Consider the following 25,213-nt stretch of genomic DNA (forward strand, 5'->3'; position numbering starts at 1 on the left):
CTGTGGAGAGGTGATTGTGTATTTGTACACTGTGAAATGTTCAAAAAAGTTTGATAACTTCTAGGTAGGTATAAAAGCTTGTAGCTTAAAATGCTGTATACATGAAGAAACAAACAGAAGGCCAACAACATTCAATGCAATGAATGAGATCATGGAGAGATCAACATAAAAATGTTGCACTTTTGAAACAGGGAAAGTGGAATATTTTTTCTATTACAACAAAAATAATAAAGAAATAATAATTAGTTGGATTTAATGCAGATCACACATTGTAATGCACTGACTAATTAGTTTGACTTGATGACATATATGTTCATTTTATGATGAGGTTTTTAATGTCAGAGAGAATCTTGAGCATAGATATGAACAAGTCCCTACCACTTTCCCATCTACTGGTTTCTTAGGCTATGAGAATAATAGAAGAATCATTACTCATATTGACACAATTCTTATAGATTAAGTTTGTGCTAACAACTTATGATAGGTAAATACCTGCAGGCTATATATTTGTTCAAAATAGTTCAACAGCAACTCATCTTCTGTATATGATTAATAGCTGTAGGTACTCTAATTGCTTCATATTCATTTATCAAGTTTGCTCCTTGAGTAATGAGTATGTACACATATTCAACATCCTTTTAACCAAAAGCAGTTAAGTTTACTGCTGGTAAACAAATCTCAGTGGCATAGTGATTAGCACAATGGATTTTGAATCTGAAGGTTGGTGCTTTGAGTCCAAATCAAGTCAGAAAATTTAGCATGGTGTATTAAGCAGGGAATGACATTTGTGACACAAATTTTGTAGGTACTACATATTTGAGCAATAAAAATCATACTACATATTTGAGCAGTAAAAATCATACTACATATTTGAGCAGTAAAAATATGTACTACATATTTGAGAAGTAAAAATAAGTAAGTGCTCCAATAACGTACTAAATTCTACTCTTGTGATTGTACTAATTTTGTTTGTTTTTAAAACTTGTGACTTCTTTTGTTTCAGGAATCCCTGATCCTCCTTCAGGAGCAATAGGTGTGTCAAATAATAGAACCAGTGTTGTCATCACATGGTCATCTCCACCTTACGATGGAGGCTGTATGATCACAGGATATGTGGTGGAAATGAAGGCTGGGACCCAACCATGGGTGGAGCTCAGTGAAAGGTAATAAAATCACTTGTTAGTGCTTACTTAGTAGTTTTCAAGTTAGTACAAAATATTGGATATTTCAATTAAAAAAAAAGTCGAACTTTAAAGAAGATGGTAGAGTCTGCATGGCCACTACCAAGTTCACCCACTGAATAGCAAGGGATACCCTTTGAGTGAGGAATGCAACAGCCCGTCATTTCTCATAGTTACAAACATAGTATTAACAATGCAGAATTCAATAAGACACAAGGCTTGCATGCCACAGATTTATTTTAATTTCCATGAGTTTTTATCGGATAGAAAAAAGTCAGCCTTTCCGAGGACGAACCTTATTTGTTTAGGATATAGTCGGCCCCCAGCGAGAATCAAACACGCAACCTAGCGCTTACAGGGCAGGCATGATACCTTCTATATGTATACTCTAACTAGGCTGACCTGTTGACTTCTTACTTGTATATGATCTTAGTGGTGACTCGGTGACTGTTTTCAACTCGGTGTATTCATCCAGAGCTGCTTTACCCAATTCCCGCCCAATACCAGACTCTTTGAATCCACCGAACGGGGCTTGGGGCACCACAGCCTGGTAACAGTTGATCCTAAAATCTTAGTAAGAAATCCCCCATCCGTGGCACAAGTTCCGGCTTTTACGGATGGGTATACCAATATTTATTTAATAGAGAGATTTGTAATGAACTCTAATAAGTGGAAACTTCACAAATGAATAAATGCTGTGAAGTCCACAAAATGATTTGGGATTTGATCATTTTTTTCAACTTTCTTCTCTACAGCCGGAGAACATCATGTGTGTCTCCCGCACATCTCATCACATCAAGATCATAGACTTCGGTCTGGCGCAGAAAATCAACCCCGACCATCCGCCTCGCGTCTTGTTTGGAACTCCGGAATTTATTCCCCCCGAGATCATCAACTATGAACCCATTGGTATCGAGTCTGATATGTGGTCTATAGGAGTCATCACCTACGTGCTGTAAGTATAAAATAGATACTTATTATATCACAACTCACAACTTTGTGAGTTAGTTTCTAATACTTTTCTTGTGTTATTATATCACAACTCACAACTTTGGTATTCACTGCAGCATGATAGGATATTCCAAATATCTCAATAACCCAGCTCCCACCTACCATGCTGACACCGGTTGCCATGCGCATTTATATTACATATAGTTACTCATTTTATTCACGAGGCTGAGTGGGCCCCGCAACAGCCAGTCATCGAATAAATCATTTGCATGATACAAATTTTTTGATTCCCCCGGGAATCGAACCCGGGTCTCCCGCGTGCAAGGTGAGCGCAGTGACCACTACACCATTAGAGCTACTTTCTTATAATAAATTCTTAATCACACACCAAATACATATCTCAATAACCCAGCTCCCACCTACCATGCTGGCACCGGTTGCCATGCGCATTTACATTACATAGTTACTCATTTTATTCACGAGGCTGAGTGGGCCCCGCAACAGCCAGTCACCGAATAAATCATTTGCATGATACAACTTTTTTGATTCCCCCGGGAATGGAACCCGGGTCTCCCGCGTGCAAGGTGAGCGCAGTGACCACTACACCATTAGAGCTACTTTCTTATAATAAATTCTTAATCACACACCACCTCTTCAAATCCTTCAGAGCCTCTTTGCAGAGACGACATCGACAGGTAGGTCCATATTTACCTACTTAATTTACTATCCTATACCTTTGCTAAATACTCATCTAATGGTCTGTTTATCTTTGCTTTATTTCAGCTTATCCGGTCTCTCACCGTTCATGGGTGAAAATGATTCGGAGACCTTTGCCAACATTACTCGCGCCGAATTTGACTTCGATGACGAGGCCTTTGAAGCCCTCAGTGAAGATGCCAAAGACTTTATCAGCTCCTTGCTAGTCAAACGAAAAGAGTAAGTAGCTAAGGTCGGCCACTAAAGGCACGTTCCCACTTGTCGTTCGGGAAAAAATCGTGGGAACACTCTCATATAAATTGCATTACCTACAAGTACATTTTGTGTCGTTTGGGGAAAAAATCGTGTCGTGTGTAGTGTGAACACTCATTTAATTACATTACCTACAGGACATTCGGAAAAAAAATCGGATGAAACTCACGACAGATGGGAACGGGCCTTTACATGAGGTTTTGGGCCTAACTGAAGGTGTGTGACAGAAATAGTTCACAGTTAAAACTCTTTTACCAACCTCACAGTGGTGCAGTGGTTAACGCGTTAGACTTTGGATCTGGAGGTTGATGGTTCAAGTACAAGTTAAGTTATAACAATTGCAATACTTTCGAATGCAATACTTTTCAGTGACCAGTGTTATTATAGGGTTAGGTTAAACACAAAAAGGAGCTTTCTTTTTTCAATGTGGTAGCTTCTGAATAATTCCCCAAACTCCTCGTGGTTTTCAGGAAAAGACTGACAGCCAAGCAATGTTTATCTCACCTGTGGATAGCACAGAAGGACTCATCGCCCGGGGTCAACAAGATCATTAGCACGGATAAACTCAAGAAATACATCTATCGTCGCAAGTGGCAGGTAAGTTCATTCTTAAATTCTCATCCAAATTGAAATAAAACCAATAGAAATGAATAGCTCAACCCTAAAGGGGATTTAGCTAATATGTCATACATTAGCTTGTAAATGACAACACCAGCCTTTACAGGAATTGGGCCCCCTGCTCTTTTCTGCATTAGGTTTTCTTGCTTCTTTCATAGTGTGTGGTACTTACTGTGTGGATTGAACATGATACCATAATAACCTTCTTTAATATGTGTAAGATTTGTATTCACTTTTGAACTTAACACTGTAAGAAATTATTTATTAGTTCTTTGTTTAGTTGTTTTCGTTTTTAAGTCCTCTGGTTTACTCCATCGGACTGTAGAACTTGATAGTAGTAGACACTTTTTGTTTGAAACTAACGTGTGTTTTATTTCTCTGTCCATGTGTGTGTTTGTGTGTTCTGGTGTGTTCTCAACAAATGCTAACACACAGAAAACAGGTAACGCATTGCGCGCAATTCGAAAGATGGGGAAGATGGCGCGAGAGAGATATGAAAAGCGTCGCACCTCCACCGCTACCACTTCCTCTTCCTGTAGCTCTGGTAGCTCTACTGGTTTCAATAGTCCACGCCCGAGTGTGGCGTTCTCTAGAATGTCCAGCCTCAACGAAGATGAAACCGATCTGGTGGCCAAGTTGAAACTCGTCAATGAAGCCATTGCGAAAACTACCGATGATGATCGACAAGGCACGAGGAAAATCCACGACAAATCGGTGCGATACTCGGATGAGATATTCGAGATTGCGGCTGATGAGAATACAGAAACTACTCAGGAGAGTAAGACCAACGTAAGGCTCAAGTCCATCATGAAGACAAATAGTAAAGAGTATGAACATGGAGAGGATGGGAATGGGAAAGATGATAAAGCGAGTGGAGACAATGGAACAAGCTCAGACACATCGCATGATACTGTCATTGCTCGGGTAGTTGAAACAAAGGAGGATGGGAAAGATGATAAAGCGAGTGGAGACAATGGAACAAGCTCAGACACATCGCATGATACTGTCATTGCTCGGGTAGTTGAAACAAAAAAACCACTCATCTTAGTGAAGAAAGTGGGAAAGATACATACCGTAGTCGTAGTAAAGTAGAATCTAACAGAGAGGCAAGCTTAACACGTGTGTCTAACAACTCTCATGTAAGTACAAAGAGTGTGGAATCTAAACTAATCACAAATAGCGTGTTCCATACTAAACATGTTATCAACAATAACAACGATACACTGACCAACAACAATCTACCTTGTTTAGATAAAACGATCAAATCAGATTCAACAACTCAGGAGCACGGGTTAGTAGAACATGACAAGTTCAAATTCAAAGCAACATTTGGGACCAAGGAATCTACAGGAGCAGCAACAGATGTCCACAGCAGCAGCTTTCAGAAGAAAGTTGCCTTTTGGAATCGTTAGATCGGTGATAATTCGATATTGCTTACTAATTATTAAATGCATCTTATAACAATTATGAATTTTATTCACTTTTGTTACAATGTACTTATTTCTTTTATTTCTAAATTTCACTTTGTTTTTCATTGTTTAAAAATATGTTAATATTTTGGGTCAGTTCAAATACATTTATGTCGAAATGGGTAGCTATGAATAGGTATTACCTACTTACCTATATCTGCTACTTACGATCTGGAAAGTTTTGACATTTGATTTCGTATTTATTGAAAATTATTATTTTTCATTATTTAATTACAAAAACAAGTCTTAATCAGAAGAACTTTGTGTCGTCGAACATAATATGAAAATAATGCCAATAACTGAAAATTAAAAAAAAAAGTTCAGTAGGCACTAGGCATGAAATTTTAAAAAGTTCTTCACATTGAAATGTTCAATTTGAACATATAAAACATTATCCATTCATTTTAATGTTACGTACATACATAGCTACTGACATTTCGTGCTGAAAAGTCCGTACGGAATTCAGTAGGTCTCCATTTACTTCCTTCTTTCAAAGTGAAAGTTTTGAGTGTTATGATGTGACCTATTAGGGAGCTACACTGTTAATAACAATTATTATTCCCTGCATTGTGTATTGTCTTATTTATTAACTTTTGTGTGTAATTACCTCTCATATCTTACTTTCAATATTTTAGTTATGTTTTATTTCTATTAGACACGCGTATACTTTTTATGTTTTAATGTGTAGAATTAAATGTAATATTTTCTAAATAATCATCAGCATTATATTTTATTTCTTCCCTTCTATGTTTAATTTTTGTGAGAAGGTAAAAAATTACAGCCATCTCGATAGTAATATAAATACGAATAAATATGATTTTTAATATGGTACAAAATTATTAAAATGGTAAGCTACTTTTCAAGTGGGATTCCTACGGTAACATGGCATAAATAAAACAGTGAACATATGTTTACATTTTCTTCCCTGATATACATATATGTACAGTGTGTCCACTTTTAATGTGCGCCATAGGAAAAATACATGTAAAAACAGTTTTTCTTGTGTCAAAAGTCCCCATTAAGTATTTTAGTTAAAGCAAATATGTTAACTCATGTATTTTTATCTGAGGAATTCACTGGTGGTGATTTCATACACCTGGGACTTACAGTTAAAAAGTTAAGGGTTCGAAATCCGAGAAATGTGTTATGTTTGAAACTCAACATTTTTGTACAATTGGATACTCTATTTTATGTATTTTTTCACGAGAAATTGATTGGTAATATTTCCAATTACTTGGGGCTTACAGTTAAAAAGTTCTGGGTTCAAAACCGAGTAATTGCGTTATGTTTGAAACGAAACATTTTTGTACATAACTGAATAAATACTTTATTTATGTATTTTTTCTCGAGAAATCGATTGGTGATATTTTCAAACACGTAATACTCAGTTAAAAAGTTTCGGGTTCAAAACCAGAGAAATAGGTACCTGATTTTTTTTAATTAATTTTTTTGAGGGGGCCTAAAATAAAGTATTTATTCAGTTATTATGTACAAAAATGTTTCGTTTCAAACATAACACAATTACTCGGTTTCGAACCCAGAACTTTTTAACTGTAAGCCCCAGCACATGACATAGTTCAAAATGGGTTAACACAAGACATGAGCCATAATGGATTGAACGAGTCGTCGGAAAAAACTAGTGTTGGAACAGAAAGTGAGGAGCTTAGTACAAGCTCTAATGTATCAGGGATCAAAATAGTCGGAAGTATAGACAAAGTTCTTACTGAAGAGAATGGTGACGAGAAGAATTCCAATAGTTCAAAAATAACAGACAATACAGGTAGCGGGTTCAACCATGAGAAATCGCAGAAGAATATCAATTTAGACAAAGTCAAGTCTTTACAAGATATAAGAGGACGCATGTGTAGTGACAGAAGCGATAGTGGATTCAGCGAATCATCTGTAGGCAAATTAGACCACGTGACTGTTGAACCCAAAACTAGCAAGGTTCAAGCACTATCCAATAAATTTAAAAATAAAGAACTCAATCAAACTACAAAACAACAGAGCGAAGTCGGAAAGATAAAACTAAAACATTCCACAATCATTGAAACTGAAAAGGAAAGAAAGAACAACAAAGTTAACAGTTTATTGAAAAAGACTGAAATTTTCGAACCATCAAAAACAAAACAGGAAGATAAGGTCAAAAAGAGTACAACACTCCATCAAACAATTCAATCCAACACTGAACCGAACAAGAGATCTGAGAACAACACTACTATTGCCAAAAATCTAAAAATGGATCAACTAAGTAAAACAAGTGGCGTACGGGATCAATCACCTTCTAGATACGGGAACAATAATAAATCTGACAGCAATATTAATGTTGCCAAAAATCAGAAAATCGATCAGCTAAATAAAACCACTTCTCTACGGGACCAGTCACCTTCTCGATACGGGATCAGTAACAAATTTGATAGCACAAATATGTCCAAAAATCCAAAAGTGGAACAAGTAAGTAAAACTGGTTCTGCACGAGATCAATCACCTTCTAGATACGGGATCAATAACAAATCTGATAGCAGTATTGCCAAACATTCCAAAATGGATCAACTAAGTAAAACAAGCGGAACACGGGACCAATCACCTTCTAGGTTAAATATGAGGCTAAAACAATTCCAAAGTAATGTAAAAACTAACAATACAGATTCGAAACTGAATAACAAAACAAATGTGATAATGAAAAACAAAGTACAAGAAAATCCATTCATAAAACAGCAAAACCTAACAAATAGTAAACCTCAGCTAAGCAAACTGAAAACACAAACATCGCAAGAAGATATACATATATATACATCTTTGGACAAATTAATACTGGTGTATAAATAATAGTAGTACCTTCCAAAATGTACTGTTACCTTCCAAAACGTACTGTTAAAATGGGACTAGAAAGTATCTATGCAAGTATGCACCGCTGTTCCATTATTGTAATCAGTGTAATCACATTATCAAATTCATGAGAATATTTATACCCTCACGTCGAATTCCAATTCGGGCCCTGGTCTTAATAGAAAAGCGCATAAGTTTTTTTTTCCTGCCAAGGCATTCTTACCATTTCGTTGGTAATCAAAATCCTTGTGAAAAACGTACGTACGCATTAGGATTCAAATCCCCGAGCTCACAGCATGGCGAGAGCTTAATCTCGAATTTAGGAGAGTTGACTTCTTACTTGTACGTGATCTTGGTGGTGACGGTGTGGGATCTGACTCATTGACTCAGTCGTAGTCCACTGAAAAGAGTAGCTCTTTTTATAACTCATTCACTCTTTATACATCTCTACTTCACACTTAAAGCAAAACTTACCACACGGAGCCAGCGTTAATAGCATGCGCAAACGTATTGGCCGTGTCTATATTGGTAGTCACTATCCCAGAGGCGAGTCCATACTTTGTATCGTTTGCCCTCTCGATGACTTCGTCCAGAGTTTTGAACTTGATGATGGTTTGCACTGGGCCAAATATCTGAAAGAGAAACAGCAAATTGGACAATTTTTTCAAGGGACATTTCAAGGTAAGGTATATTTCTTTATTTCTTACAAGGGGAAAGTGTTTAGTTAACTTTACTATTAAATAACTATTATAATAAAACTACAAAGCATAGTGGGCACTCACCTGGTACTAGGAGGGACGGGTATTCAAATCCAAACCGAGGCTTAAAAAATAATTTTATCATCATTTTGAGAATGTGGACATAAGTTAATTTTTCGGACTAAATATTACCTCTTCTCTAGCTATCTTGAAATCATCAGTGACATTGGAGAAGACAGTGGGTTCTATGAAGTAGCCTTTGTCTCCCTTCCTCTTTCCCCCGGCTTCTAGTTTACCTCCTTGCTCTACGCCAGACTTGATGTAGTTCAACACCTTGGTGAACATCTCAGCATCCACCTGGAAAACATAATACAAATAACTACTTGGGAAACTGTACAAGATTAATTGAGACAAAAAGAAGATTACTTGCAACAAAAGAACAAAAAGAAGGGGACAAAAAGATAATTTGGTGAGAAGAATGAAGATCTGAATGAATTGACATAGACCTGAGCTGATTCCTCATCAGTCGACACAAACTTGAGCTATTTTTGCTAAAGTTTTAGATGAGGAGGATTCAGCTCAAAGGTTTTTTTTTTTTTTTTTTTTTTTTTTTTTTTTTCGACAGAGGAACTTAACTGCTATGGGTCGTCTTATCGTCCCGAAATCGAAGAGAGAAGGAAGACAGGATAGGAGAAAGCCAGCTGTTCCGAGAACGAACATTATCCAACTGCAACTCCTCCATTGCTGGGGTCTTTCGCCCCGAAAGTGAACAGAGGAGGAGAACAAGTTAGGAAAGTCAACTACACACTACACAACGATATAGGTAAGTACAATAAACAAGAATACATCAGTGCCATCAGTGGTTCCCAAAATGGAAGGTTTCTTCCCCCATAACCTACCTGAGGACCCTGCTGCACGCTTTTGTCAAACGGATCCCCCACTTTCCTCGCCGCAGCTTTCTCGACTGCCTTCTTTACAAATGTATCGTAGATATCTTCTTGTACGTAGGTACGTGAACCTGCACACACGAAGCAATAGTAATACTAATTATAGATTGAAATACCAAGTTGAGTTTTCTGGAGGAGGGGGGGGAGAACTGATTACGACTTTTGATCTTTTTCCCATCTTTAGCATTAATGGAAGGCCGAGTGAAAAAAAAAAAAAAAAAAAAAGCCTTAGAATAAATAAATGTTTTTTTTTTTAATTTAAAAAAAAAAAAAAGTTTGATGGAGGGAACTGTAACTGCTAAGGTCCTATCGTCCCGAAATCGACGAGAGAAGGAAGACAGGATAGGAAAAAGCCAGGTGTTCCGAGAACGAACATCAGCCCATCAGGATAAAATCCGCCCCGGGTGGGAATCGAACCCGCGGCCTAGTGCTTACAAGGCAGACGCGCTACCAACCAAGCAAACTAGGCTGACATTTCCATAATTACCTGCACAACAATTCTGGCCGTGGTTGGCAAAGATAGCGTTATGAGCGATTTCAACAGCCATGTCCACATCAGCATCGGCACAAATGACGAGCGGACTTTTGCCGCCTAACTCCAGAGAGACGCGCTTCAAATTGGACGCCGCTGCGGCAGCCATTATACTGTGACCTACCTGGGATCGAGAAAAATAGATAAAGATTACACTCATATGTTGTAATTTCATACCTTTTACTTTCCAGTGCTTGCCATGCAGAAGGTCCCGGGTTCGAATCCCACCAGCGACAAAAATTTGTACTCGTTTTTCGATTGCAAATATTTCAAAGGGTTGGCGGCAGCCATTATACTGTGACCTACCTGGGATCGAGAAAAATAGATAAATATTACACTCATATGTTGTAATTTCATACCTTTTACTTTCCAGCGCTTGCCATGCAGAAGGTCCCGGGTTCGAATCCCACCAGCGACAAAAATTTGTACTCGTTTTTCGATTGCAAATATTTCAAAGGGTTATTTTCTGGTGTTCTTGTGTTGATCCAGCATCTAAATCGGAAGTACTGTGTCTCTTCTCGCCCATTTGATGAGAGGCATACTACGGTATGGGTATGCTACGACAAAGACCAGACGCGTGTAACGTAGCAGTTGTTTCATTACTACGAACCAAACCGTTTGACTTTTATTTATACGTAGGTTTAACTCAAAGCAAAGTGTGGCCCTGGGCCCCTGGGTATAATGGCTGAAAGTCCCAATCAAAACTTCAGAATTGCTGCTTACGGTATTAATTCCTAGGTACTTTCGACAAAGGGCTAAAAAGACCCTCTATTTTGTACTAGGGCTATAAAGCGTATTTGTTCAAAATAGTTCAATAGCAACTCATCTTCTGTATATGATTCATAGCTGTACTCTAATTGCTTTATATTCATTTATCAAGTTTGCTCCTTGAGTAATGAGTATACACATATTCAACATCCTTTTAACCAAAAGCAGTTAAGTTTACTGCTGGTAAACAAACCTCAGTGGCATAGTGATTAGCACAATGGATTTTGAATCTGAAGGTTGGTGGTTTAGTCCCAATCAAGTCAGAAAATTTACCATGGTGTATGAAGCAGGGAATGACATTCGTGACACAAATTTTGTAGGTACTACATATTTGAGCAGTAAAAATCATACTACATATTTGAGCAGTAAAAATCATACTACATATTTGAGTAGTAAAAATATGTACTACATATTTGAGCAGTAAAAATAAGTAAGTGCCTACTTACTACTGCTCCAATAACGTACTAAATTCTACTCTTGTGATTGTACTAATTTTGTTTGTTCTTAAAACTTGTGACTTCTTTTGTTTCAGGAATCCCTGATCCTCCTTCAGGAGCAATAGGTGTGTCAAATAATAGAACCAGTGTTGTCATCACATGGTCATCTCCACCTTACGATGGAGGCTGTATGATCACAGGATATGTGGTGGAAATGAAGGCTGGGACCCAACCATGGGTGGAGCTCAGTGAAAGGTAATAAAATCACTTGTTAGTGCTTACTTAGTAGTTTTCAAGTTAGTACAAAATATTGGATCTTTCAATTAAAAAAAAAGTCAAACTTTAAAGAAGATGGTAGAGTCTGCATGGCCACTACCAAGTTCACCCACTGAATAGCAAGGGATACCGTTTGAGTGAGGAATGCAACAGCCCATCTTTTCTCATGTTTACAAACATAGTATTAACAATGCAGAATTCAATAAGACACAAGGCTTGCATGCCACAGATTTATTTTAATTTCCATGAGTTTTTATGGTACCTACTGTGTTTGGATCTGATGATCTCAGCCCTATAATTTTGGCTATATTTTTGCCAACTAAGTAAACATGGATCAGAAACATACCTACCTACCCATTTTTAATTTAGATATAGCAACATAGCTAGGTACAGGGTTAGGGTTACCAGAAAAGGAATTTCAAAAGGACATTTTGGCTAAAAAAGGCAGACATTTCAACCAAAAGGAGGATGCAGAATATAATCAACGCAAAAACCACCAGTACCTATAATAAGGACCATGTTTTTTTTTTTTTTTTTTTATCTATTTACCCCGAAATCGAAGAGAGAAGGAACACAGGATAGGAGAAAGCCAGCCGTTCCGGAAACGAACATCATCTGTTCAGAATAAAATCCGCCCCGGGCGGGAATCGAACCCACGGCCTAGTGTTTACAAGGCAGAAGCGCTACCAACCAAGCTAACTAGGTTGGCTAATTATTCAATCATTATCCTAGCATAAAAAAAAAAAAAAAAAAAAAAAAAAAAAAAATTTTAATCAACGAAAAAAAAACGTTTAACGCCAAAAAAAAAAAAAAAAAAAAACATTTTAGTCATCGGAAAAAGCACGTTGAATGCACCAGTTGCCGAAGGATCACTGAAGTTAAGGAACGTTGGGCGTGGTTGGTAACCCGATAGGTATTAACCATCTGGACAATCGCGTGCTGGCTTCTTCCGGCCTCACTCAGGCTTGTTTGACCAGGGTAGCGAGCGTCTGCCTTGTAAGCGCTAAGTCTCGGGTTTTATTCCCGCCCGGGGCAGGCTTTATCCTGAACAGATAACGTTCGTTATTTGGCCCCACTCAGGCTTGTCTCGGACTTTTCGTCCGGTTTTTAAATACAGTAGAACCTCGAATATTTTAACTTCACTACTTCAACTCTCTATTATTTCAAATCCAAAATCCATTGTTTTTTTTTATCTTCCAAAGTATATCCTATCTTATCAGAGAGGAAAAAAATCACAGAAAGTGATAATTTCAACTACCCCCGGTCCCAATTGGTTGAAATAATCGAGGTTCTACTGTACTTTTATAAAATTTGTCCTGACATGTTGATCTTTATTTTCAGCATCGGAGGAGGTGAATTGTTCGAGCGTGTTGTGGCAGATGATTTTACACTCACTGAGAGGGACTGTGTTCTATTCTTGCGGCAAATCTGTGAGGGAGTGGATTATATGCATCGCAACAATATTGTCCATTTAGACTTGAAGGTAAATATTTTTCTTCTACCTCTTGCTTTTTTTTGTAACAAGTTTCCATTTATATATGATCGACAAAAAACTCAGAACATACGTTTTTCTTATAAATGGTATATCCATCCGTATAAGCAGAGCTTGTGCTATGGATGGGGAACTACTCTTCTTTTCTTTGCAAGAGGTTTGATAAGGGGAACTATAACTACTGAGGTCTTATCGTCCCCAAGGGAAGAGGACAGGATAGAAAAAAGTCAGCCTTTCCGAGGACGAACCTTATTTGTTTAGGATATAGTCGGCCCCCAGCGAGAATCAAACACGCAACCTAGCGCTTACAGGGCAGGCATGATACCTTCTATATGTATACTCTAACTAGGCTGACCTGTTGACTTCTTACTTGTATATGATCTTAGTGGTGACTCGGTGACTGTTTTCAACTCGGTGTATTCATCCAGAGCTGCTTTACCCAATTCCCGCCCAATACCAGACTCTTTGAATCCACCGAACGGGGCTTGGGGCACCACAGCCTGGTAACAGTTGATCCTAAAATCTTAGTAAGAAATCCCCCATCCGTGGCACAAGTTCCGGCTTTTACGGATGGGTATACCAATATTTATTTAATAGAGAGATTTGTAATGAACTCTAATAAGTGGAAACTTCACAAATGAATAAATGCTGTGAAGTCCACAAAATGATTTGGGATTTGATCATTTTTTTCAACTTTCTTCTCTACAGCCGGAGAACATCATGTGTGTCTCCCGCACATCTCATCACATCAAGATCATAGACTTCGGTCTGGCGCAGAAAATCAACCCCGACCATCCGCCTCGCGTCTTGTTTGGAACTCCGGAATTTATTCCCCCCGAGATCATCAACTATGAACCCATTGGTATCGAGTCTGATATGTGGTCTATAGGAGTCATCACCTACGTGCTGTAAGTATAAAATAGATACTTATTATATCGTACCTACTGGTGTTTGGATCTGATGATCTCAGCCCTATAATTTAGGCTATATTTTTGCCAACTAAGTAAACATGGATCAGAAACATACCTACCCATTTTTAATTAGGGTTAGGGTTACCAGAAAAGAAATTTCAAAAGGAGGACATTTTGGCTAAAAAAGGCGGAATTTCAACCAAAAGGAGGACGCAGAATATAATCAATGCAAAAACCGCAAGTACCTATACTAAGGAACATGATTTTTTTTTCTTAAAAAAAAAAAAAAAAAATCTATGTAGGTACCTACAATGTACCTAGGTACATACTTACCACCTAGTTATATACCTACTGAATCTATCTACGTACATTGTACATGGACTTAATTGCACAAAAATTACATTTATGCTTTTTAAAGTTCGAGTCCTAACATCCTCTTCCCAAATGAAAAAGATACATTACATAAATTAGGTTTTTGAGGCCAAAACTTCAAAAAGGTGGACATTTTGCTATATTTTAAAAAGGTGGGCGGACGGAGGACAAACATATAAAAAGGAGGACATGTCTGCCGATAAGCGGACATCTGGTAAGCCTATACACTCTATACAGGGTACAAGCTTGGTACCTACATAGGTAACAACCTAACTTTGGTCTTTTCTAATCTCCTATGCCTAATAATTCCTACCCTTGGTGGTATCTAACTTGCTTAAGTATAGCACCAAGTATGTTAGTACATTCTACTACTGAATCTCAACTCGAGAACTCTATTCTTGGATTTCTTGAACCAAGTTATAAGGAATGTCAAAGGCCTACAAGTACATTTTGTGTCGTTTGGGGAAAAAAATCGTGTCGTGTGTAGTGTGAACACTCATTACATTTAATTACATTACCTACAGGACATTTGGAAAAAAATCGGATGAAACTCACGGGCCTTTACATGAGGTTTTGGGCCAAACTGAAGGTGAGTGGCAGAAATAGTTCACAGTTAAAACTCTTTTACCAACCTCACAGTGGTGCAGTGGTTAACGCGTTAGACTTTGGATCTGGAGGTTGATGGAAATTAATTTTTTTGAGGGGGGCTTCACGTCAACGTGACAGCGGCTTTGTCACGTTGAATACACCAGTTCTCATTGGATCACTGAAGTTAAGCAACATCGAGCGTGGATAGTACTTGGATGGGTGACCCATCTGGGTACTAGTACTCCATGTACTGCTGGCTTTTACCGGTCCCACTCAGGCTGGGTATGCCAACGCCTGGAGGGTAAAACCCCCGTCTCGAAGAATCTCTGAAGTTAAAGAGACGTGAAGCCCCCCTCAAAAAAATTAATTAAAAAAAATCAGGTATTTCTCGGGTTTTGAACCCAAAACTTTTTTAACTGAGTATTACGTGTTTGAAAATATCACCAATCGATTTCTCGAGAAAAAATACATAAAATAAAGTATTTATTCAGTTATGTCATCGCAAGATAATACAAAACTCAACACCCCACCCGGATCTCCCACTACCAAATCAGACAGTGCAAATAAATTCTTCGGTACCAGAAAACAAACGCCTCTAATTCATAAAGCTAACATCTCACCTCAGAATAGTAAAACAAACATGACAACTGACATAGATACCTTGACTCGTGTTGACAAGAAGAAACCAAACAACGCTGGTCACATTGAAACCTCCAACATAGTGACGACTACAAAATCCAACGAAAAAACCGAACATGTTTCAAGAATAACTAAGACGACTGAACAAAAAAGTTCCTCGATTTTTAACAGAGTCCACAGTAAAATTAGCACCGATCTACTCAGCAAGTTTGAGCAACCTCAGGGAAATACAGAAACCAAACTTGTAGAAGAAATGGCTGGATCTCAGAACAAAGAAGTCAAATCAGTAAACAAAACCACTCCTGCAACTCCTCCATTGCTGGGGTCTTTCGCCCCGAAAGTGAACAGAGGAGGAGAACAAGTTAGGAAAGTCAACTACACACTACACAACGATATAGGTAAGTACAATAAACAAGAATACATCAGTGCCATCAGTGGTTCCCAAAATGGAAGGTTTCTTCCCCCATAACCTACCTGAGGACCCTGCTGCACGCTTTTGTCAAACGGATCCCCCACTTTCCTCGCCGCAGTTGGGATCTGACTCATTGACTCAGTCGTAGTCCACTGAAAAGAGTAGCTCTTTTTATAACTCATTCACTCTATACATCTCTACTTCACACTTAAAGCACAACTTACCACACGGAGCCAGCGTTAATAGCATGCGCAAACGTATTGGCCGTGTCTATATTGGTAGTTACTATCCCAGAGGCGAGTCCATACTTTGTATCGTTTGCCCTCTCGATGACTTCGTCCAGAGTTTTGAACTTGATGATGGTTTGCACTGGGCCAAATATCTGAAAGAGAAACAGCAAATTGGACAATTTTTTCAAGGGACATTTCAAGGTAAGGTATATTTCTTTATTTCTTACAAGGGGAAAGTGTTTAGTTAACTTTACTATTAAATAACTATTATAATAAAACTATAAAGCATAGTGGGCACTCACCTGGTACTAGGAGAGACGGGTATTCAAATCCAAACCGAGGCTTAAAAAATAATTTTATTATCATTTTGATAATGTGGACATTAGGTAATTTTTCGGACTAAATATTACCTCTTCTCTAGCTATCTTGAAATCATCAGTGACATTGGAGAAGACAGTGGGTTCTATGAAGTAGCCAAAGCATAGTGGGCACTCACCTGGTACTAGGAGGGACGGGTATTCAAATCCAAACCGAGGCTTAAAAAATAATTTTATCATCATTTTGAGAATGTGGACATAAGTTAATTTTTCGGACTAAATATTACCTCTTCTCTAGCTATCTTGAAATCATCAGTGACATTGGAGAAGACAGTGGGTTCTATGAAGTAGCCTTTGTCTCCCTTCCTCTTTCCCCCGGCTTCTAGTTTACCTCCTTGCTCTACGCCAGACTTGATGTAGTTCAACACCTTGGTGAACATCTCAGCATCCACCTGGAAAACATAATACAAATAACTACTTGGGAAACTGTACAAGATTAATTGAGACAAAAAGAAGATTACTTGCAACAAAAGAACAAAAAGAAGGGGACAAAAAGATAATTTGGTGAGAAGAATGAAGATCTGAATGAATTGACATAGACCTGAGCTGATTCCTCATCAGTCGACACAAACTTGAGCTATTTTTGCTAAAGTTTTAGATGAGGAGGATTCAGCTCAAAGGTTTTTTTTTTTTTTTTTTTTTTTTTTTTTTTTTTTTGATATATGAAGGTTTTCTGTCGCAAAATTGTTTTTCATGAATGATTGCTGCTGCCCGATCCCCGTTCAGACCACTCCACATTAAAGATGTGTGTGTTATAAAAAGAACTGGTCTTTTCAGTGGACTACTCAGTCAATGAGTCATATCCAAAACATATACCTAACTCACTTTTCAACTCCTTTTAAAGTGGGATCTGACTCATTGACTCAGTCGTAGTCCACTGAAAAGAGTAGCTCTTTTTATAACTCATTCACTCTTTATACATCTCTACTTCACACTTAAAGCAAAACTTACCACACGGAGCCAGCGTTAATAGCATGCGCAAACGTATTGGCCGTGTCTATATTGGTAGTCACTATCCCAGAGGCGAGTCCATACTTTGTATCGTTTGCCCTCTCGATGACTTCGTCCAGAGTTTTGAACTTGATGATGGTTTGCACTGGGCCAAATATCTGAAAGAGAAACAGCAAATTGGACAATTTTTTCAAGGGACATTTCAAGGTAAGGTATATTTCTTTATTTCTTACAAGGGGAAAGTGTTTAGTTAACTTTACTATTAAATAACTATTATAATAAAACTACAAAGCATAGTGGGCACTCACCTGGTACTAGGAGGGACGGGTATTCAAATCCAAACCGAGGCTTAAAAAATAATTTTATCATCATTTTGAGAATGTGGACATAAGTTAATTTTTCGGACTAAATATTACCTCTTCTCTAGCTATCTTGAAATCATCAGTGACATTGGAGAAGACAGTGGGTTCTATGAAGTAGCCTTTGTCTCCCTTCCTCTTTCCCCCGGCTTCTAGTTTTCCTCCTTGTTCTACGCCAGACTTGATGTAGTTCAACACCTTGGTGAACATCACAGCATCCACCTGGAATACATAAAGAAAACAAACATGATGTAAAAAAAAAAACAACAACAAAAATAAATGAATGGGTAAAAGGCAGAGCAGACTAAGTCCAAAAAAATCGACTTTCTGAGTTATCTACATATATCGTTGGAAAGAGCGCGAAAAGTTCTACTTTTTATATTGGTTGCGAACTTCACTTTAGTGTTGTATTGAAATGAAAGCAAAAACAAAATGGCTATCTCTATTTAAACTTTAGCTATTCCTAAACTTTGACTCTGCCTCTCAGCCATTCAAATCTAAATAAACAAAGACAAAGCGATAAAGCCTACAAAGTAGGCGAAACTCGAGTCGGATAAGAGTCAACAATTATCCAAAAACATATAAGGGTAAGCAATAATGACATAATAGTAGTATTGAACTTTTGGAAACGGAACTGATTCTGATGTGACGCCATCTTGATTTAGTGCTTTTAGCGCAGGCAATATCACACCAAAAGAGGGGAAATTCCCAAAGGATAATACACAAAGTGCTTCTGTATACTGCCCGAATAGGTTTGATAGAGGCAACTTTAAATTGCTGGGGTCTTTCACCCCGAAAGTGAAGGGAGGAGAACAAGTTAGGAAAGTCAACTACACACTACACAACGATATAGGTAAGTACAATAAACAAGAATACATCAGTGGTTCGCAAAATGGAAGGTTTCTTCCCCCATAACCTACCTGAGGACCCTGCTGCACGCTTTTGTCAAACGGATCCCCCACTTTCCTCGCCGCAGCTTTCTCGACTGCCTTCTTTACAAATGTATCGTAGATATCTTCTTGTACGTAGGTACGTGAACCTGCACACACGAAGCAATAGTAATACTAATTATAGATTGAAATACCAAGTTGAGTTTTCTGGAGGAGGGGGGGGAGAACTGATTACGACTTTTGATCTTTTTCCCATCTTTAGCATTAATGGAAGGCCGAGTGAAAAAAAAAAAAAAAAAAAAAATCCCTAAAAATTGTTACTTTCAACGAAAAAAGTAAAAAGTCAAAATTTATCAGGGTTAGCCCGAATTGGGCCAGCGTTTCCATAGGACAAGGCAAAGCAAGTTTATAGAGGTTACTTATTGATCATACCACATAATTACATTTTTTTATTTATTATTATTTTTATTATTATTATTTTTTCAACAGAATGACAAAAAAGTGATAAAGATCAGAAAAAAGTGCTCCGAGACAATTCGCGGGCTGTTGTCACCTCAGAATTTTCAAAGATATTGAATACACAACCAGCTTCCAGCTCTTAAACACAATCCTCACAAGGCTGAGAGCAAAGCATTACTCAGTGCACCAGTGACCTTAACAATTAATTCTATTCAGTAACTAACCATGCTCAATATAAAAACTGCTGCTCCTATTACATACATTTATTCATTTTTATTTTTTATAGGGATTTTTTACGGACATTTTTTTCACCATTAGCCTCTGGCTGCTATTCCATCTGTATCTGGTTAGCGCTGACAATTGCAGTTCACATTGAAAACCTTGAGCACTCTCAAGATCATCTCGGTTGAATTCACCAGAACACCGGTCATATTATACCTACATCTAGGTATTGTCATATCCCGGTAATGTCTTTCCTTTACTTAACTTACTTCGGTGGTGTAGAAGACGCTCGCCTGGTAAAGGGAAGGACGCGGGTTCAAACCTAGCCGAGGAATTGGCGTATATATTTGGCATTCAGGGCCCTCAAATGCCAATTAATTATTGGAGCAACCAACCTCAGTGGTGCAGTTGTTAACCAACCTCAGTGGTGCAGTTGTTAACGCGTTGGACTTTGGATCTGGGGGTTGGTGGTTCGAGTCCAAGTCATGTCATGAAATTTATCTAGGTGAAATAATCGGGGAACGATGTTTGTGACAAGCATTTAAATATGACATTTATTTATTTATTTATTTTTATTTATATTGTTACGTATAAAAGTTGCTATATAATTTGACAAATGCACCTTTTTCTCCGGCTGACTTTTCATACTTGTTTTTGGTCTTGAACAAAAATTGGACTTTTTTTCGACGGCTAAAGTTCTTGTGGTTCTTTATTAAACGCTAAAGCTCTGGACTATGAAATTGTTCATAATAATATCATCTAATTTAACTCCTTATCTTGACCTTTTCCTCAGGTGGTAACTACATTTCCAACGCCCTCATCAAGGGCGCAGAGAAAGTGGAGCAATGTTTGAACTACGGTACGCCAAGGGTGATAGACAAGATTTCCGCCAATAAGGAGCCGACATAGGACCATAACCAGGTAACACACTGATTACACCATCGGGAAAGCCTGCCTGGAAATGAAAAAAAAAGGCTGGTTTAGACTGAGGAGAAACTCTTGAAATGGTATTATTTATTAACTTCTTTTTAATTAAAAAGTTAGAACTTTCAACGGTATACACAACACTTGGTAAAACAAATTAAAATCAATAGGGGAAAATGAAAACAGATCGCTTTTTTTTTTTTTTTTTTTTGTTTTACGGCTGGTTTAGACTGAGGAGAAACTCTTAAAATGATATTATTTATTAACTTCTTTTTAATTAAAAAGTTAGAACTTTCAACGGTATACACAACACTTGGTAAAACAAATTAATATCAATAGGGGAAAATGAAAACAGATCGCTTTTTTTGTTTTACAATAACGGTATACACAACACTTGGTAAAACAAATTAAAATCAATAGGGGAAAATGAAAACAGATCGCTTTTTTTGTTTTACAATATTATTTTATTCACTACCATACCGGGTTTCGCCAGTTACGGCATCTTCAGTGGTATTATTATAAAAACACCACTGAAGACTACCTCGCATTTTTTCGCTGAACTTTCAACCTGAGTGCAATACGAAAATAAATAACTAGCAGCACTTGACATGGACGGTCACCCGTCCAAACAGCAACCATGCACGACGTTGCTTATCTATTCTATCCTTATTTCTGGTGTAAAGGGACTTTTTAGTCTCATTTGAGGATAAAAAAGGTACAGTAGAACCTCGATAATTTCAACCTCCATTATGTCAACTCTTTATTATTTCAACCCCAAAATCAGTTCAAAATAGGGTATTTATTAACCATTTACAATTTTGTTCTTTTGTATCTAAAAATTTTGCCCCTTTTTCCATTGTTTTATACGGAATTTTAATTACCCTCGGTCCCAATTAGTTGAAATAATCGAGGTTCTACTGTACTTTTATATTCTATTCTATCCTACTTACTTGTTGGGTCAGGGCGGCTACATAGAGCGCAGTGAGGGGGGTTTGCTCGGCCGGTTTCAGGAGGACTGGACAACCTGCGGCCAGGGCCGGGCCCCACTTCCAGGCCAACATGAGGACTGGGTAATTCCAGGGGATGATTTGACCCACGATCCCCACGGGTTCCTTGCGGGTGTAAGTAAAGTAGGGACCATCTGGGAACAGACCGCCAGGGGGAAAGTGAATGAAAAGGTGAGATAATGAGGTAGAAAAACTGCTACTTTAAACTTTCAAAGCAGAATATATTTCTAGGCCACAGTTTAAACTTGCTCTAAGTTTTTTTTTTTTAATTTAAATTTATTTTATTTAACTCTTGAATTAAACAATCGGACTGGTTAAAAAGTTTCGATTTTTTTTTTTTTTTTTTTTTTTTTTAAAGGGTTTTGAAGGGGGAATGTGACTGCCAAGGTCTTATCGTTCCGAAATCGAAGAGAGGAGGAAGACAGAAGAGGTTCCGATAACGAACCTAATCTGTTTAGGATAACATCCGCCCCGGGCGGGTGTAGAACCCGCGACCTACTTGATGCTTACAAGGCAGACGTGCTACGGTAGTTGGTCAGTAGGTAGGGACGAACGTTTGAATGGAGCCCCCGGGATTTAAATAAAATTAAAAAAAAAAAAAAAAGATTTTAACTAAACCTAGTTTTCGGACTTGATGGGTTAAGATTTCAACCCCTTGTGTACCCTCTTTCCCTATTTCAGCATGCTGTCCTACGTGGAGTCTGGTATAATCAAGCATCTCCTTACCAAGGACCTTCCGGAGGCTGTCATCTGCCCTCTAGACTTGGGCAGTAAGGAGAGGCAGCTAAGTAATCCAGATCTCATCACCACGTATATCGTAGTGGTGTCCGGATTTACCGCAGCCTGTTTCGTACTCCTGGGGGAGAGGATGTTAAGACGGATGTGCCGGGGAAAAATATCAGACGAGTTCCATGTCCACCTCCAATTACCTTACAGAGGTGGGTGTTAAACCGTACGTGAAAAGGTTTTGTTTACTGTGAGAGTAAATTAAACAGGGAAACTCCTCAGAACTTTCGTGGGTATTACAATATCACATCATAACTATAGTTCATCGGGATCAATGTGACAGCAATGAGTCATCAACCCAAAATGAAGGAACCATTCAGATTGCAGGAAATCCTTACATTGTTGCAATTGAGGCAAAGGTCTATTTTTGATAAACTCTCTCTTTTAAAATGCAGAAGTAGCTCTAAGTTCAGAGGTTGGATTCCGGAACAGGTAAGGTGGATATCGCCTTACCTGACTTTGTTTCACTGTCGGAGGAAGCACTGTGCAATATACCTTCCCCTTTTAAAGATTCTCTACCATTGCACATGCGACGAATTCAAACCGCATAGAGCTGAGAGAAAATCGCATAAGCATAGAGCATCGAGCAACGTAGAACGAAGCGACGAATTCAAACCGCATAGAGCTGAGAGAAAATCGCATAAGCATAGAGCATCGAGCAACGTAGAACGAAGCGACGAATTCAAACCGCATAGAGCTGAGAGAAAATCGCATAAGCATAGAGCATCGAGCAACGTAGAACGAAGCGACGAATTCAAACCGCATAGAGCTGAGAGAAAATCGCATAAGCATAGAGCATCGAGCAACGTAGAACGAAGCGACGAATTCAAACCGCATAGAGCTGAGAGAAAATCGCATAAGCATAGAGCATCGAGCAACGTAGAACGAAGCGACGAATTCAAACCGCATAGAGCTGAGAGAAAATCGCATAAGCATAGAGCATCGAGCAACGTAGAACGAAGCGACGAATTCAAACCGCATAGAGCTGAGAGAAAATCGCATAAGCATAGAGCATCGAGCAACGTAGAACGAAGCGACGAATTCAAACCGCATAGAGCTGAGAGAAAATCGCATAAGCATAGAGCATCGAGCAACGTAGAACGAAGCGACGAATTCAAACCGCATAGAGCTGAGAGAAAATCGCATAAGCATAGAGCATCGAGCAACGTAGAACGAAGCGACGAATTCAAACCGCATAGAGCTGAGAGCAAAAAGCGCATATGCATAGAGCATCGAGCAACGTAGAACGAAGCGACGAATTCAAACCGCATAGAGCTGAGAGCAAAAAGCGCATATGCATAGAGCATCGAGCAACGTAGAACGAAGCGACGAATTCAAACCGCATAGAGCTGAGAGCAAAAAGCGCATATGCATAGAGCATCGAGCAACGTAGAACGAAGCGACGAATTCAAACCGCATAGAGCTGAGAGCAAAAAGCGCATATGCATAGAGCATCGAGCAACGTAGAACGAAGCGACGAATTCAAACCGCATAGAGCTGAGAGAAAATCGCATAAGCATAGAGCATCGAGCAACGTAGAACGAAGCGACGAATTCAAAACGCATAGAGCTGAGAGCAAAAAGCGCATACGCATAGAGCATCATAGAATGAAGCGATGAATTCAAACCGCATAGAGCTGAGAGCAAAAAGTGCATATGCATAGAGCATCGTAGAACGAAGCGACGAATTCAAACCGCATAGAGCTGAGAGCAAAAAGCGCATACGCATAGAGCATCCTTACTGCTAGGATGAGACTGAAAAGTCCCTTCTATCTCTTTAACCCCACAATCTAAATAAGATCTATGTATTTGTTCGTTTTGTTACTTTCGAAGTTGAAATTTTACACGGGGCTCTATGCTCCATGTAAAATGAAACGATTTTCCCCCTCCTGTAAAAATTGTTTTCTTAGCTTTTTTTATAGTTTTATCGTCCCGAAATCGAAGAGAGAAGGAAGACAGGATAGGAGAAAGCCAGCCGTTCCGAGAACGAACATTATCCCATCAGGATAAAATCCGCCCCGGGCGGGAATCGAACCCGCGGCCTAGCGCTTACAAGGTAGACGCACTACCAACTAAGCTAACAAGACTGGCTCTTAGCTTATTTAAAATTACCAACATTCAAATATTGAAAAGTTATAAGTTATAAACCATGCCTATCAGCATGCATTGGTCCACGACCTAGCCTGTGTTGATCTTGAGAACAAAACCTTGCTAATATTGACCCAGTTTGGTCTTGACACTGAGATGGATAGTACACATTTAATTAGCCTAGGTCAACAAAAAAATCTAGGTATAGGTAAGACTAATTAAGCCGAGTTTTTACAGCTTTTTTTTATAGGTAGATTTAAACTATGTATCTGCGAGTATAATAATAATACTAATAATAATAGTGCTTATTTATACTGCTCGCATAGGACTGAAAAGTCCCTTTACTCCAGCAGTAGGCTACTACTATATCACGCGCGGAGATTGAAAACTTCCAAATGTTGACAAGAGATTAACATGACGATAGTCTTCGCGGGGTTTACCTTATCGGCCTCAGCAACATCGGCTATTTTGTCCTCTGTAGCCGGATTGATGGTTGGGAATGTTCTGCCCGAGACAGCATCCACGAAGGCATTGTTGATGAAAAGCTGAAACACAAGAAAGCTAAGATTAGAAGAGGTACATTTTTTTTCTTTTTTAAGAGGTTTGACAGAGGGAACTGTAACTGCTAATGTCTTATCGTCCCGAAATCGAAAAAAGAAGGAAGACAGGATTAGAGAAAGCCAGTCGTTCCGAGAACGAACGTTACTTTCCCATCAGGATAACATCCGTCCCGGGCGAGAATCGAACTCGCGGCCTAGAAGCTTGGTTGGTAGCGCGTCTACCTTGCAAGCGCTATGCCGCGGGTTGGATTCCCGCCTGGGGCGGATTTTAT

The 25,213-nt window shown here is 38.6% G+C and overlaps 2 protein-coding genes across 2 annotated transcripts; one reads left to right on the forward strand and one right to left on the reverse strand.

Annotated features, from left to right (window-relative positions):
* Positions 1–1,913: 1,913 nt before the first annotated feature.
* Positions 1,914–5,916, forward strand: LOC103514279 (myosin light chain kinase, smooth muscle). Its single transcript, XM_026827305.1, has 4 exons — positions 1,914–2,136; positions 2,916–3,068; positions 3,572–3,698; positions 4,971–5,916. The coding sequence occupies exons 1-4, from the start codon at positions 1,949–1,951 to the stop codon at positions 5,013–5,015; spliced, it is 513 nt and encodes a 170-aa protein (XP_026683106.1). The 5' UTR covers positions 1,914–1,948; the 3' UTR covers positions 5,016–5,916.
* A 2,106-nt stretch (positions 5,917–8,022) lies between these two features.
* Positions 8,023–24,926, reverse strand: LOC103514281 (retinal dehydrogenase 1-like; the record flags this gene model as incomplete). Its single annotated transcript, XM_026827310.1, has 9 exons — positions 8,023–8,383; positions 13,572–13,683; positions 16,314–16,471; positions 16,924–17,088; positions 18,927–19,070; positions 20,479–20,532; positions 21,452–21,704; positions 22,242–22,364; positions 24,751–24,926. Coding segments are annotated over 9 exons (1,215 nt in total), but the record flags the coding sequence as incomplete, so codon positions are not given.
* Positions 24,927–25,213: the final 287 nt, after the last annotated feature.

The sequence above is a fragment of the Diaphorina citri genome, unplaced genomic scaffold (assembly GCF_000475195.1).
Source record: "Diaphorina citri unplaced genomic scaffold, Diaci psyllid genome assembly version 1.1 scaffold1115, whole genome shotgun sequence".
Classification (NCBI taxonomy): Eukaryota; Metazoa; Arthropoda; class Insecta; order Hemiptera; family Psyllidae; genus Diaphorina; species Diaphorina citri.

Bases quoted from the DNA above. Each gene is read 5' to 3' on its own strand.
- LOC103514279 (XM_026827305.1), top strand. From the start codon at position 1,949: ATGTGTGTCTCCCGCACATCTCATCACATCAAGATCATAGACTTCGGT. The intron at 2,137-2,915 runs GTAAGTATAAAA...GCTTTATTTCAG, and splicing joins GGAGTCATCACCTACGTGCT to CTTATCCGGTCTCTCACCGT. The intron at 3,069-3,571 runs GTAAGTAGCTAA...CGTGGTTTTCAG, and splicing joins TTGCTAGTCAAACGAAAAGA to GAAAAGACTGACAGCCAAGC.